We start from the raw sequence: 15,000 nt of genomic DNA, 5'->3' as shown, positions 1-15,000 counted from the left end.
GTGTATCGCTGGGTTACTTTGTGTTACTTTGTGTTTCTTTGTATGACTTTGTTACTTTCTGTAACATTGTGTTGCTGTATGTTACTCTGTGTTACTTTGTGTTACTCTGTGTTACTCTGTCTTACTTTATGTTATTTTGTGTTACTCTGTGTTACGTTGTGGTACTTTGTGTGTCTTGTGGTCTGCAGGTCATCCAGCTGCCCAGCTCCAGGGGGGTCCTGGTGCGAGTGGAGGACCTGTCCCCAGCAGACGTCACCCAGCTGGGCTTCATCGCCCTCATAGAGCTCTCTACCTTCCTGAGCCTCCTGGGGGTCCGGACCCCCAAGACCAAGACCCACCGACACAGAGCGCCAGGCAAGGGTGAGGAGGGGGGGGGGGGGAGGAGGAGGAGGGGAGGAGGGGGAGGAGGAGGAGGGGAGGAGGAGGGGAGGAGGGGGAGGAGGAGGGGAGGAGGAGGAGTAGAAGGGGAGGAGGGGGAAGAGGAGAAGGAGGAGGGGAGGAGGAGGAGGGGGAGGAGGGGGAGGAGGGGAGGAGGAGGGGGAAGAGGAGAAGGTGGCGGAGGGGAGGAGGAGGGGGAAGAAGAGAAGGAGGAGGAGGGGAGGGGGAGGAGGAGTAGGAGGAGGAGGAGGGGGGAGGGGGGGAGGTGGAGGAGGAGAAGGAGGTGGAGGACGAGAAGGAGGTGGAGGAGGAGCCTGTCTGTCTCTTTACCTGTGTGTCTCGGATCTTTCGCTCGCTTGCTATCTATCTGTCTGTCTGTCTGTCTGTCTGTCTGTCTGTCTGTCTGTCTGTCTGTCTGTCTGTCTGTCTGTCTGTCTATATACTTGTCTGTTTGTCTGTTTACCTATCCATCTCTCTACCTCTCTCTCTCTCTCTCTCAGACAGCGGTGTGTTTGGAGTTCCGTTGTCATCTCTGTTGGAGAGAGACAGGAAGCTGTACTCAGGAGAGACAGTTCCTGCGGTCTTTAGAAAGGTAAACAATCAATACTGTATGGAATAAACGTTACCGTATTTACTATAATAAACGTGACAGAATTTACTATAAAAAACTATAACGTATTTACTATTATAAACTATACTGCATTTAGCATGATAAACTATACCATATTTACTATAATCAACTATACCCTATGTAGTATAATAATCTGTACCATATTTACTTTCATAAATGATACATTATTTACTCAATAGAATATACCATATTTATTATAATAAACAATACTGCATTTCATTTGACAAACTATAATTTATTTAGTATAATGAACTATACCATATTTACTATAATAAACTATACTGTATTTACTTGGATAAACTACACCTTATTTAATATAATAAACGGTACCATATTTAGTGTAATATACTATACCGTAGTTTAGCATAAGCAACGATACAGTATTTAATCTAAGAAGTAATACAACATTGTACAATAAAGTAGACTGTATATAATAGAACTAACGTTGTGTGTGTGTGGGTGTGTGTGTGTGTGGGGGGGTGTGTGTGTGTTTGTGTGTGTGTGTGTGTGTGTGTGTCTGTGCGTGTAGCTGCTGTGTATTCTAGAGCAGACCGGTCTGGACACAGAGGGGATTCTGAGAGTCCCGGGGTCCGCTGCTAGACTGAAGGTAGCTGGCTTCTGATTGGTCGAACTGGTACCTAGATACTGCCATTTCCTGTTATTATTGTTTCCTGTTTGGTTTGTGTTAGTGTACATTTATGTGTGTGTGTGTGTGTGTGTGTGCGCATGTGCGTGCGTGTGCGTGTCCGTGTGTGCGTGTGTGTGTGTGTGTAGTTTCTGCGCAGGGAGCTGAACAAGAAGTTCTCAGCGGGGCAGTTTGATTGGTCGACGGTGAGGCCGCAGGAAGCTTCCGGGCTGATGAAGATGTTCCTCAGAGACCTCCCCTCCCCCCTCCTCACCTCCATGCACCTCCCGGCCTACACCGCCCTGCTGGGTACACACACACACACACACACACACACACACACACACACACACACACACACACACACACACACACACACACACACACACACACACACACACACACACACATGCACAGACAAACACATACGTGCACACACACACTTATCAAGACTCCCATTTCAGGAATGTGGAAACTTTCAATTGAAAACACTGTAAGCAGTATCTCTCTCTCTCTCTCTCTCTCTCTCTCTCTCTCTCTCTCTCTCTCTCTCTCTCTCTCTCTCTCTCTCTCTCTCTCTCTCTCTCTCTCTCTCTCTCTCTCTCTCTCTCTCTCTCTCTTTCTCTTTCTCTCTCTCTACCTCTCTCTCTCTATGTGTCTCCATGTCTCTCTACCTCCCTCTACCTCTCTCTCTCTCCAGGTATACCCTCTCAGGTGCACCAGGTTCAAGCTCTCCATCTTCTCACTCTGCTGCTACCTGAAGCTAACAGACACCTGCTGAAGGTACACACACGTAAACACACACACACACACACACACACACACATGCACACACAAACACACACATACACACACACACACACACACACACACACACACACACACACACACACACACACACACACACACACACACACACACACACACTGCTTCTACCTTAAACTCGCAGACGCCTGTTGAAGGTGTGTCTGTCCACCTGTCCGTCCCCAGGAGCTGCTGTCCTTCCTCGGTGAGGTTGTGTCCCACCAGGACAGGAACAGGATGTCCCTGTGGAATGTTTCCATGGTGATAGCCCCCAACCTCTTCCCCAGCCGCCACGGAAACAAGCGCTGCGTCGCCCGGCAACAGCAGGAGATGGAGGAGGCTGTGGGCGCCGCTCACCTGGTCCAGCTGTTGGTCGCCCACCGAGACCTGCTGTGGACGGTAACCATGGCGACCACTGTACACCTGGCGAGACCCTAGCAACCCATTAAAACACGTCGGCCCTGAACTCGCTTCCTGCTGCTGCTTGCTAAGCGTCCAGCTAGTTTGTAATGTCCTTCTTTTTGGTTTATTCGCTATCAACTGCGTGGCCGATTTCGACGCGTTTCAATTTGCGTGGAGTCGCTACGACCAGAGCAGGAGACCTTCTGACGCGCTCATGACTTGAATAACTTTAAGTTTATTAACTCAGCGGGAACAAGTTATACATTATCGGTGATGTCCACTTCAACGTTCAAAGTCACGTTTGACGATTCATGATCCAATCTTTAAACTGCACGTCCTTTTCGGCTTTTGCTTTCATGTACTCTAGTTAAATTTTATTAAATATAAACGTCACTCAACGCGCACACACACAAACACACAGACAGATGGTAGGAGAAACGGGGCCCTTCCTCCCTGGTGCAGGTACCGTGCTTCCTGCTGGCCCAGGTGAGACGGGTGAACCAGGTGACCTGCCACAAGAAAGGTCTGAAGAAGAGACAGGACATGAACTACAAGAACCAGGTGAGAAGACCCGGACCTACCCTGAACCTAACCTTAAAGGGACAGACTCAACCCTACCCTGACTCTAAAGGTACAGACTCAAGACTCAACCCTACCCTGACTATAAAGGTACATAGCCCTAGAGAAATGTTCAGACTCCTAGCTAGAGATAAAGGTACAGGCGCATAGCCCTAGAGAAATGTACAGACTCCTAGCTAGAGATAAAGGTACAGGCTCATAGCCCTAGAGAAATGTACAGACTCCTAGCTAGAGATAACGGTACAGGCTCATAGCCCTAGAGAAATGTACAGACTCCTAGCTAGAGATAACGGTACAGGCTCATAGCCCTAGAGAAATTTACAGACTCCTACCTAGAGATAAAGGTACAGACTCATAGCTATAGAGAAAGGTACAGAGCCCTCGCTACAGAGAAAGGTACAGATGTCCCGTCTTCTCTCCAGGTGCCCAGTCTGTGGGAGGGGGTGATCCGAGTTCATGCCCCCCTACATTCCAAGGTTTCCATGGCGATACAACTGGATGGACACACCAGGGCCAAGGACGTCATCGCCCGCTTCCAATACGAGAACAGGTACACACACACACACACACACACACACACACAACAATATGACAACAGGGACACAGACAACACTACGAGAATAGGCACACAAACAACAATATGAGAACAGGTACACACACAACACTATGACAGAAGGTATACACACAACAATATGAGAATGGATGAGCATATGTTGTATGTATCATTCTTACAGGACGGGTTATGAGGACGTCAATTGTTTGTTCGAAGTTGGAGGAAACATTGGTGAGATTTAAATTCACTCAATTACAAATGTTACATTATTTATATATATACCTGTCTGCCTACCTATCTGTCTGTGTCTGCCTATCTGTCTGTCTGCCTACCTGTCTATCTGTGTGTCGGCCTGCCTACCTTCCTATACGTATGTCTGTCTGCCAACCTTTCTGCCTACCTTTGTGTCTGTCCGCCTACCTGTCTATCTGACCGATGTCCGTCTGCCTATATGTCTGTCTGACAACCTGTCTGTGTGTCTGTCTGTCTGCAGGAGAAAGGTGTCTCCACCCAGACACTGTGCTGATGGATGTCCACCTGGTGAACCCTTCCTGTAGCTGGCTGCTAAAACCTCGACCACAGGCCTCCCACCACTGGGCCTAATGCTACCGCTACTAGCATTATTACTACCACTGCTACTAGTATTATTACTACTACTGCTACTAGTATTACTGTACTAGTGTTACCACTGGGCCTAATGGGGTCATCCCTACGTTCCGCGGGTCCTATGTTCCCCGGGTCCTATGTTCCCCGGGTCCTATGTTCCCCGCTCAGGGAACATAGGACCCTTTTTTTAGAAAAGGTCCTATGTTCCCCGTTTTTCCCAAAAAGTGTCCTATGTTGCCCTGTAGCCATACATACCTGGGATGGCTACTGCTAATGGTAGTTATCTCGGCCGGAATTTGGCAGTAATGGGGGAAAAAGTAACAGACCGGGGAACATAGAACCATTTTTTTGAAAAAGGGTCCTATGTTCCCCGGTCACATACATATCGGGGAACGTACGACCCTTTTTGGGAAAGGTATAGTGGTTATTCGTACGGCGTCCGTAAGAATAGCAATTAGGATATTCGTACGCCGCGCCGTAAAAATACTGCATTAGTCTATTTTCACGGCAGGTTATGGTTAGGGTTAGGGTTAGGGTTATTACTATAATTAATTACTATAATTACGGTCGGCCCGGTTAGGGTTAGGGTTAGCGCCGAGCAGACTGATAGGTCAACTGCGGTCACGTGACAAGCTTGGTCGCCGTACGAATAGCCACTGCCTTTGGGAAAAGCGGGGAACATAGGACCCTTTTTTCAAAAAAGGGTCCTATGTTTCCCAGTCTCATACAAAGAGGGGAACATAGGACCCGGGGAACATAGAAACGCTCCCTGCCTAATGCTACCGCTACTAGCATTGTTAATACTACCGCTACTAGCATTATTAATACTACCGCTACTAGCATTATTAATACTACCGCTACTAGTATTATTATTACTACTGCTACTAGTAGTACAACTACCACCGCTACTAGTATTATTACTACTACCGCTACTAGTATTATTACTACTACTGCTACTAGTAGTACAACTACTACCGCTACAAGTATTATTACTACTACCGCTACTAGTATTATTTCTACTACTGCTACTAGTATTATTACTACTACTGCTACTGGTATTATAACTACTACCGCTAGTAGTATTACTGAACTAGTGTTACCACTGGCCCTAATGCTACGCCTACTAGTATTACTCCTACTACTCCTACTACTACTACGGCTACAACAAGTATTAGTACTTCTTCTATTAGTATTACTACTACTACTACTAGTATTATTAATACCATGGCTACTAGTATCAAAATACTACTTCTAGTATGAATATTACTAATACTACTATTACTACTACTACAAGTATTGATAGTACTACTGATGAAACTAGTATTACTACTGCCACTACTAGTATTACTCGACTAGTATTACTACTACTACGATTACTACAAAACTAGTATTACAGCTACTAGTAGTATTACTACAAATAGTGTTACTTCTACTACTGCTAATACTAGTATTACTACTACTGCTGCCTTATAATACTAGTATAACTATTACTACTGCTACTACTAGTATTATTAGTAGTCCCAATGCTATGAATATTAGTACTAGGGTTTCTATCTAGCACCACAGTATTACTACTACTATTATGACTATTTGTACTACAGTATTACTACTACTACTACTAGTACTTCTATGTATATTAGTACTACACTATAGCACTATAAGAATAGTTTCCATGCATTCCAGCCTGATAAATACTTGATAATATATATTGCAGCCCCTTTACATATCTTATAGATTACGAACAATAAGCAGCATGTAGAATAATTACAATAAATACAATAAAAACAGGAGCCTTTTAAATCAGGTTAAAAGGTAACCTTTATGTGAATTATGAATTATACGACTTTTATATTTAGGGAAGGTCATTCGTTTGCTCATAATTAATATATTTTATTTAAAAAGTAATACATTTGATCAAGATGTCTGCCATGAATTTCTAACATCTTCTTGTATGACATGTTAACCTTTTTGGAAGTTTAATTTTAAACTATAATAAATATATACATGAACAGAAGTTGAATGTTTTGAATAAGCATCAGGGTCAAGCTGTGGAACTTCTTCTATCTTACAACTTTATCTGCTGTTTTCAATGTGTTAAAAACGTCACTGAGATCCATCACATGGGGGCGTGTCCATTGGTGGACTGTACCAAGAAGGGTTGAAGGTAGGGGAGTTGTGGTTGACTGTACCAAGGGAGGTGGGAATGAGGGGGAATGGTGGTTGAACGTACCAACTGAGGCTGGAAGTAGGGGACTGGTGGTGGACTGTACCAAGTGAGGCAGTAATCATAAACACCACAAACTAAGAAATGAAATGTATTTATTAGGAACAACGCTGTATTCGATTAGTTTACAGACACATTTTCATCATATGCAAGGAAAATAGAATCGATGTGAGAAACCTTTATCAAATGGTTTAATCCTCGTCAAACATTGTTAATTCTCTTGAGTCATTAAAAATGGCTAAAATACACGTTTCAACGAAAACATTCAGCTGAAGCTAATCGAAGCAAAAGCTAATATAGCATATAGCCAGTAGCTAACAACACTAATAAAGCCATAAGTGTGGACTAAGAGGACTGTGTGTGTGTGTGTGTGTGTGTGTGTGTGTGTGTGTGTGTGTGTGTGTGTGTGTGTGTGTGTGTGTGTGTGTGTGTGTGTGTGTGTGTGTGTGTGTGTGTGTGTGTGTGTGTGTGTGTGTGTGTGTGTGTGTGTGTGCACGTGTGTTGACCAATAGGAATCAGGCAGCGTGTGGCTGGGCAGCAGGGCAGGAGTTGGGCGTGACCCCGGACAGGAAAGAGGCGGAGCTCAGGTCCAGAACCTTGGTCACATGGCCCTTTACGAGCCTCACCTCCTTCATGCAGCCTCTTAGCGAGGTTCTTGATGACAGGCTGTTCTGTTTCACCGCACCTAGGGGAGAGAGAGGACGACTTAGTAATGGTCTGTCACGTGCGTGTGTGTGTGTGTGTGTCTGTGTGTGTGTGTGTGTGTGTATGTGTGTGATTCAAGGATGGTTGTGAGTGTGTCTGTGATGCTTGGGTGGGTGTGTGTATGTGTGTATGTGTTTGTGATGCAAGCGTGGGTGGATGTGTGTGTGGATGATGTGTGAGTCGAAGTGTGTGTGTGTGTGTGTGTGTGTGTGTGTGTGTGTGTGTGTGTGTGTGTGTGTGTGTGTGTGTGTGTGTGTGTGTGTGTGTGTGTGTGTGTGTGTGTGTGTGCGTGCGTGCGTGCGTGCGTGCGTGCGTGCGTGTCTTACTTGGATATCCTCCCAGATACACGGGGTTGTTGGTCTCAGCAGAGGTGGATTGTGGGTAGGGGTTTTGGGTGCTGGAGGTTTTTCCATCCACAATGAGCAGCAGGCTGTTCTTACTCTTCTTGGCCACCAGGTGGTGCCAGAGGCCGTCACACACCCCAGAGACCGACTCCACGGACACACGGCCTGCCCCGTTGTTCACATGGAAGACCACCTGAACGCACCACAGCAGGTCGGGTTACATTACGTTGGATTAGGGTCAATTTAGGTTCGACTAGGTTCGATACAATGACAAGATATTGGGTTGGTTTAGATTAGATTAGATGAGGTTAAAACAAATTATATTCGATTATATTGGGTTGGTTTAGATTAGATTAGGTTCTATCAAATTAGATTACATAAAATTGGGTTGGTTCAGATAAGATTAGATTACATTTAGTTAGTTTAGATTAAATTAGATTTGGTTCAATCTAATCTAATTATATTAGATTGGGTTTGTTCAGATTAGATTAGATCAGATTAGATTAGATGTCCTGTACTCCACCTTTCTGTTGATGATCTCCAGACCAATCGCGTCCACCTTGGAGCTGCTGATGCCCAGTAACACAGCTTCTGATTGGCCGGTCCGGAACTCCAGAGACACCGACATGTCGGAGCCGACCTTATATCCCTCAGGCACTGATATACACACACACAAAGTGGAAGGATGTTAACACACACACACACACACACACACACACACACACACACACACACACACACACACACACACACACACACACACACACACACACACACACACACACACACATAAAAATACTTACCGAGAGCAGCGTATCCTGTGCCGTTGAAGTAACTTCCTGTCTGTGAGTGTGTGAAACAGGAAGTAGTATTGTGCTGGGAGGCGGGCGTCTCCAAGCGGACCCCGTTAAGACTGACGGCCTGGACACACCCTGGGAGGCTGTGGGTCACCTGCACAGGTAGAGAGACAGGTCGGGAGACAGGTCAGATAGACAGGTAGAGAGACAGGTAGAGAGACAGATCAGACAGACAGGTAGACAGGTGAGACAGGTAGAGAGGCAGGTAGATAGACAGGTGGGGAGACAGGTGAGATAGACAGGTAGAGAGGCAGGTAGAGATACAGGTAGGGAGACAGGTCAGATAGACAGGTAGACAGAAAGGTTTGTGTGTGTGTGTGTGTGTGTGTGTGTGTGTGTGTGTGTGTGTGTGTGTGTGTGTGTGTGTGTGTGTGTGTGTGTGTGTGTGTGTGTGTGTGTGTGTGTGTGTGAGACTCACGTTGGAGGTCTTCCAGGTGTGTGTGTGAGCCAGCCCTCCCAGGTAAAAGGTCTTGTCCACATCCAGCTGGTTGCCCCTCACAGACACAGGGTCTGATGACACGCCGTCTATCGCCATGGAGACCCAGCGCTTGGCAAACTCGGTCCGCACCTGAGAGGGAGGGGGGTTAGTGTGTAGCAGAGAGTGTGTGTGTCTGTGAGTGTGTGTGTTTTAGTCTGTGTGTGTGTGTGTGTGTGTGTGTGTGTGTGTGTGTGTGTGTGTGTGTGTGTGTGTGGTGTGGGTGTGTGTGTTTGTGCGTGTGTGTGTGTGAGTGCACGTGCGTGTGGGTGTGTGTGTATATGCGCGAATCGGAGTTTGTGTGTGTGCGTTTGGTACGCGTGATTATGTGTGTTTGTGTGCGTGTGTTTGTGTGTGTACGTATGCATACGCGTGTGTGCGTGCGTGCGTGTGAGTGAGTGTGTCTCACCGTGTGCCACTGTCCGTCGTTGACCGGGTGGGCGGAGCTAGCGGAGGCGCGGCCTCGGCCCTGGTCCAGTGTGAAGGTCAGCCGCCCCCCCCTAAGCTGCAGAGTGGCGTAGTCCATGTGGTTGGAGTTGGTCAGCAGGTAGACCAGTCCACTGTCAGCGTGGGTACGCACTGACAGCTTCAGCACAAAGCTACACACACACACACATACACACACACAGGATGTTACTGACTGTTCAATTATTGATAATAACGCATCAATGTCACATCATGATTTGTGATTATTGATTGTGTGTACGTGTTTGTGTGCGACTGTGCGTGTGTGTGTATTTGTGTGTACCTCTTGCGGACAGTGCTGGGGTTTATATTGAAGGTCATGTGACTGTGTTTGGAAAAACCAAACTGATGGGCTGACGACAGGAAGGTTGGCTCCTCCCCCGAGACACACTGGACCAATCAGAAAACAATCAGCAACAAATCAGAACCAATCATCAGAAACATTGCATCATTGTCTTTTATGCTATTATGTGTATTATGTTGTATGTGTGTTGTTTAGTATGCGTGTGTAATGTACTATGCGTCTTATGTGTGTTGTTTAGTATTTGTGTATTTTGTGTGTAGTATAGTGTGTAATGTACCGTGAGTGATTGTGGCGCAGGAGCGTTGAGCTGAGTGGGAGGAGTCACGGCTGAGTGGGATGGGTTTGGCGTGGGCTCTAATTCCTGGTCGTCTGGAAGCACCGCCCCCCTGGTCCTCTCCTCCAATAGACAGCTGTCTAGCTGCACCCCGTCATACCTCAAAGCATCCGATAGGTCCACCAACCTGTCAATCAAAACAGCATGTCGGCAAATTAAACTTCCTCACCAGACTGACAGAAACAGAGACAGTCAGTTAGACAGAGGGTGAAACAGGCAGAAAGAGAATGAGACAGAAAGGCGAACAGACAGAAAAGACAGACAGGCAGACAGGAAGGAACGAACCGACAGACAGACAGACAGACAGGCAGACAGAGAAACAGACATACAGAGAATAGACAGACAGACAGACAGACAGACAGACAGACAGACAGACAGACAGACAGACAGACAGACAGACAGAAAGAGAAACAGACATACTTGTCGTTGACTATTAGATTCTGGATGCAGCCGCGGAAGGATCTGGAAGCATTCTGTGATCTGATTGGCAGACGGCTCTCCTGTCCTAAGGGAAGCCCACCAATGAAGATAGAGGAGGGCGGCAGAGAGGAGGATCCACCCAATGACAGGGGAGTTGACTCCACATGGTCCTCATCAACCCGCACCGTCAGCATTCTGAGAGAGAGAACACCAAGTTAGTACTGTGTTGAAAAAGTAATATCCTAGTACTATATTAGTACTGTGTTGAAAAAGTAATATCCTAGTACTATATTAGTACTGTGTTGAAAAAGTAATATCCTAGTACTATATTAGTACTGTGTTGAAAAAGTAATATCCTAGTACTATATTAGTACTGTGTTGAGAAAGTAATATCCTAGTACTATATTAGTACTGTGTTGGAAAAGTAATATCCTAGTACTATATTAGTACTGTGTTGGAAAAGTATAATATTCCTAGTACTATATTAGTACTGTGTTAGAAAAGTATAATCCTTGTACTATATTAGTACTGTGTTGATAAAGTACTACGGTACTATTCTATTAGTGCAGTACTAGGTTATGACTGTGTTGATAAAGTACCACAGTATTATCTATAGTACTATATAGCTCTAGGTAGTACTATGCTAGTACTGTTGTTATGTTAGCATGTGCTATTCTGCATGCGTGTGGTTTCCATGGAAACACTTACTTCCTGGTCCTAGAGATGATGAGGGAGTGGTCCCGGCCGTCTGTGAACACTCCGCTCCGGGGTTTCACCACCACCCGTTGGCTAGCTCCGCCCCCAAAGCTTAGCTCCACCCCTACACCGCCTGGAACCAGTTGGACCACCAGGAGGAACTGGGAACGCACACACACACACACACACACACAAACAAGCACACACAAGCATATTGTTATGTTTATTATTCTTATAGTTAATGTTACATAAGTACTCGTTCTGTTTCCTGGTATGAAACTTAAACCCGCCATAGCTACCTTTGCTTTTGGTGTGTTGTTGAAGGCAACCAATAGCAGCCCAGAGGAGTTCCTGGTGGAGAAGGTGAGGAACAGCTCCCCCGCGTGGCCGAGAGAGGGAGCAGCCAGCTGCACATACCCCTCCTTTAACATCGACACACTCCTCACCGCCTGCAGACAGACAGACAGGTAGAGACACGGTTTTACATTTGGCTTTGCTCTAGCTAGACTAGACTATCTCTAGTGAGCTCTCAATAAGCTGCTTTTATTTGGGCTAGTTAGCTGTCAGTTAGCTGGGTTTATTTAGGGGTAGTTAGCTACTAGTTACCTGTTGTTATCTCTAGCTAGATTAGTTAGCTGCTGGTAAGCTACGGACGCCTCTATCTAGGGGAAATTAGCTACTAGATCGTTTTGGTCACCGCTATCCAGGCAAGAAAGATGCTAGTTAACTGTGGTAACCTCTATCCATAATAGTTAGCATCCAGCAATTTTCCTCTAGCGGTGCTAGCTAGTGTTGATCGGCCGTTACCTCGAGCACGCAGCCCTTCTTCACCCCGTAGGCGTCCTGCAGGAGGTCAAAGTTCGAGCGAGCGATCTCCACGTTCTTTATGCACCCGACGAAAGACCTGGATACCACCTGGCGTCTGCAGACAGACAGTTAGGGAGACAGACAGGTTCATGGAGATGAGTGAGCAATGTGAAGAGATGGAGGGTTGTCACTGATTGTCGATGTCGATGTCGGCGGCAGTGGGTGAAGCTCCCACCTGATTGGTCGAGAGGCAGGAAGTCCTCCTATGTAAATGGGGTCGAGGTCGGCTCGGTTCAGATCGGAGGCCGTCCCGCGCGACTCCGCCTCCAACACCTCCTTCTCTGATGATTGGTCAGCAGCCATGATGGACAGGTAGCCTGGAGACGGATACACAGAGTCAGACAGATGGAAGGACTTACAGAAAGAAAGACAGAGAAGTCGACCGATGGACAGACAGAAGGACAGACAGACAGCTCACCCTTGCGTCTGTTTCTCTGCAGGGTGATCTTGGTCCAGACTCCAGAGTTGTATGTCTTGGTGGAGGTCATCGCCAGGGCGCCCGAACCCAGGTCAAAGGTCAAACGGAAACGTCCCTCAACCAGTTCCATGGACAGGAAGTCACGCTACAGGAAGTGAACAAAGACAGGAAGTCACGCTACAGGAAAATAGCAAACACAGGATATCACACTATTTGACGTAAACAAGTAACAGGAAGTCTGGCTACAGGAAGTAAACAACAAACCGAAAGTCAGGCTTCAGGAAATAAACAACAAACAGGAAGTCAAGCTAGCGAAAGTAAACAACAAACAGTGACAGATAGCTACAGGAAGTAAACAACAAACAGGAAGTGAGGCTACAGGAAGGAAAGAACAAACAGGAAGTGAGGCTACAGGAGGTAAACAACAAACAGGAAGTGAGGCTACAGGAGGTAAAGAGCGTACGGTGGCGTTGGAGGCGAGGTAGAGCAGCAGGCCGTTGGGGGAGAGGCTCTTGAAGAGCAGCACGATGGAGGTGGAGATGGACCTGAGGGCCTTCTGCACCACGGAGAACCCACTGCCGTCGAACAGGAAGGAGGTCTCCTCCGACTGGGGACTACTCACACACACACACACACACACACACACACACACACACACACACACACACACACACACACACACACACACACACACACACACACACACACACACACACACACACAGGCAAAGGCACACAAACAGACAGGCACAAACCCAGACACACACAGGGACAGACACACACATGCAGAAAGACACACACACGGGCCAAGACACACAAAAACACACAGGCACAGACACACACAGGCACGCACACAAAAGTACACAAACACATTGGTTAAATTTGATTATTTTGTTATTGTTTATGTTATAATTATTGGGCATGTGGGATTGTCTTTGTGTGTATGTCTTAGTGTGTGTGTGTGTATGTGTGTGTGTATGTGTATGTGTATGTGTACACGTACGTGTGGGGGTTCTTGTGTTTGTGCGTGTTGTGGCAACCTGTCTCTGGCACAGGGCCCCTGGAGGCCAAGGGGGCCGGTTGTGGAGGCGGTGTAGTACCACCGATTCTCAACAGATGGCGCCAGTAAGAACATTGGTGCCAATCATTAAAATGCGGAGCACCTGAGGAGCAGGTGGGGCAGCATGCTTTAAAAAGCATGCTTCCACACTCACTCAGGGCTCTCCTGGTTCGCGTGTGCGGAGAGACCAAGTCTCGTGGGTGATGTGATTCCACCCGGAGGAACAAGACTGTCGATTCCTCCCAAGCTGAGTTTTGTTTGCTTTGGTAGATATATGATTAATGTTGGAATAAAAGTGCCATTTTGTCTCTAAGTAATTTCCAGTTTGATTGGAAGGAGGCGGCTCACTCACCAAGCCGGGTTGCCACAGTGTGTGTACATGTGTATGTGTGTGTGTATGTGGTTGCATGTACGTGTATGTGTGTGTGTGTGTGTGTGTGTGTGTGTGTGTGTGTGTGTGTGCGCGCGTACCTGGTGAAGCAGCCCCTGCACCGCCCCTCTCTCCTGACGTAGTTCCACAGGCCGATGTTCTTCTCGTTCAGAGAGGCGTCGCCCATACAGCCCCGGAAGGTGGAGGCCCGCAGCGCAGAGGGAACCTACACACACACACACACACACACACACACACACACACACACACACACAGACACACACAGAGAGAGACACAGACACACACACACACACCCACACACACAGAGACACACACCACACCATACACACAAGCACACATGTTATTTATGTGGACAGAAATTTTATAATTGCAAAATAATGTGTGTGTGTGTGTGTGTGTGTGTGTGCATGTGTATTTGTGTGAATGTGTGTGTCTATGGTGTGTGTTTATGTGTGTGGGTCTGTATGGTGTGAATGTGTGTGTCTGCATGGCGTGTGTGCGTGCCTGTGTGTATGTGTGTGTGTGTGTGTATATAGCGTGTATGTGTGTGTCTGCATGGCGTGTGTTTGTGTGCTTGTGCGTGTGTGTGTGTTGTACCTGGGTGTGCTGGCCCATCCCTCCTATATGGATCACAGTGTTGTTGTCCACATCTAGGATCTGAGCCAATCCTGGGGACTGGGCGGTTGCCGGGGGCAACAGGGCGGAGCCTGACTCCAGCTGCTGGACTGACAGGGAGCCGTGGAGCCCGAACCTGGAGACAACAACACAGCACTCGTTAACTAATGAACAGTAACGTAATGAACAGTAACGTAAAGTAAAGTGAAGTAATGGAAATTAATGTAAAGTAATGTAAAGCAAAGTCC

At 46.9% G+C, this 15,000-nt stretch overlaps 2 protein-coding genes across 2 annotated transcripts in view; one reads left to right on the top strand and one right to left on the bottom strand.

The window, feature by feature from the left end:
* Positions 1-4,575, top strand: part of arhgap28 (Rho GTPase activating protein 28) — a 7,255-nt gene extending 2,680 nt beyond the window's left edge. Inside the window, exons 5-14 of the mRNA XM_056583958.1 lie at positions 189-354; positions 879-970; positions 1,539-1,616; positions 1,784-1,943; positions 2,335-2,417; positions 2,625-2,837; positions 3,303-3,401; positions 3,842-3,969; positions 4,154-4,203; positions 4,466-4,575. Of these exons, the coding sequence (XP_056439933.1) occupies positions 189-354; positions 879-970; positions 1,539-1,616; positions 1,784-1,943; positions 2,335-2,417; positions 2,625-2,837; positions 3,303-3,401; positions 3,842-3,969; positions 4,154-4,203; positions 4,466-4,575 (1,179 nt within the window). The remainder of the gene's footprint in view (positions 1-188; positions 355-878; positions 971-1,538; positions 1,617-1,783; positions 1,944-2,334; positions 2,418-2,624; positions 2,838-3,302; positions 3,402-3,841; positions 3,970-4,153; positions 4,204-4,465) is intronic.
* Positions 4,576-7,292: 2,717 nt separating this feature from the next.
* lama1 (laminin, alpha 1) overlaps positions 7,293-15,000 on the bottom strand; it is a 32,579-nt gene continuing 24,871 nt past the window's right edge. The window contains exons 44-60 of the mRNA XM_056583957.1: positions 14,735-14,888; positions 14,218-14,342; positions 13,151-13,301; positions 12,688-12,832; positions 12,445-12,586; positions 12,210-12,324; positions 11,702-11,851; positions 11,415-11,563; positions 10,707-10,901; positions 10,230-10,413; positions 9,932-10,038; positions 9,593-9,782; positions 9,127-9,276; positions 8,655-8,802; positions 8,375-8,508; positions 7,834-8,044; positions 7,293-7,487 (exon numbers count right to left, since the gene is read on the bottom strand). Coding sequence (XP_056439932.1) covers positions 7,318-7,487; positions 7,834-8,044; positions 8,375-8,508; positions 8,655-8,802; positions 9,127-9,276; positions 9,593-9,782; positions 9,932-10,038; positions 10,230-10,413; positions 10,707-10,901; positions 11,415-11,563; positions 11,702-11,851; positions 12,210-12,324; positions 12,445-12,586; positions 12,688-12,832; positions 13,151-13,301; positions 14,218-14,342; positions 14,735-14,888 — 2,620 coding nt within the window. The 3' untranslated portion in view covers positions 7,293-7,317. The remainder of the gene's footprint in view (positions 7,488-7,833; positions 8,045-8,374; positions 8,509-8,654; positions 8,803-9,126; positions 9,277-9,592; positions 9,783-9,931; positions 10,039-10,229; positions 10,414-10,706; positions 10,902-11,414; positions 11,564-11,701; positions 11,852-12,209; positions 12,325-12,444; positions 12,587-12,687; positions 12,833-13,150; positions 13,302-14,217; positions 14,343-14,734; positions 14,889-15,000) is intronic.

Source organism: Gadus chalcogrammus, chromosome 23 (genome assembly GCF_026213295.1).
Source record: "Gadus chalcogrammus isolate NIFS_2021 chromosome 23, NIFS_Gcha_1.0, whole genome shotgun sequence".
In the NCBI taxonomy this organism is placed as follows: domain Eukaryota; kingdom Metazoa; phylum Chordata; class Actinopteri; order Gadiformes; family Gadidae; genus Gadus; species Gadus chalcogrammus.
Note: the sequence above shows the minus strand (reverse complement) of the source record. Positions and strands in the feature narration are given on the sequence as shown.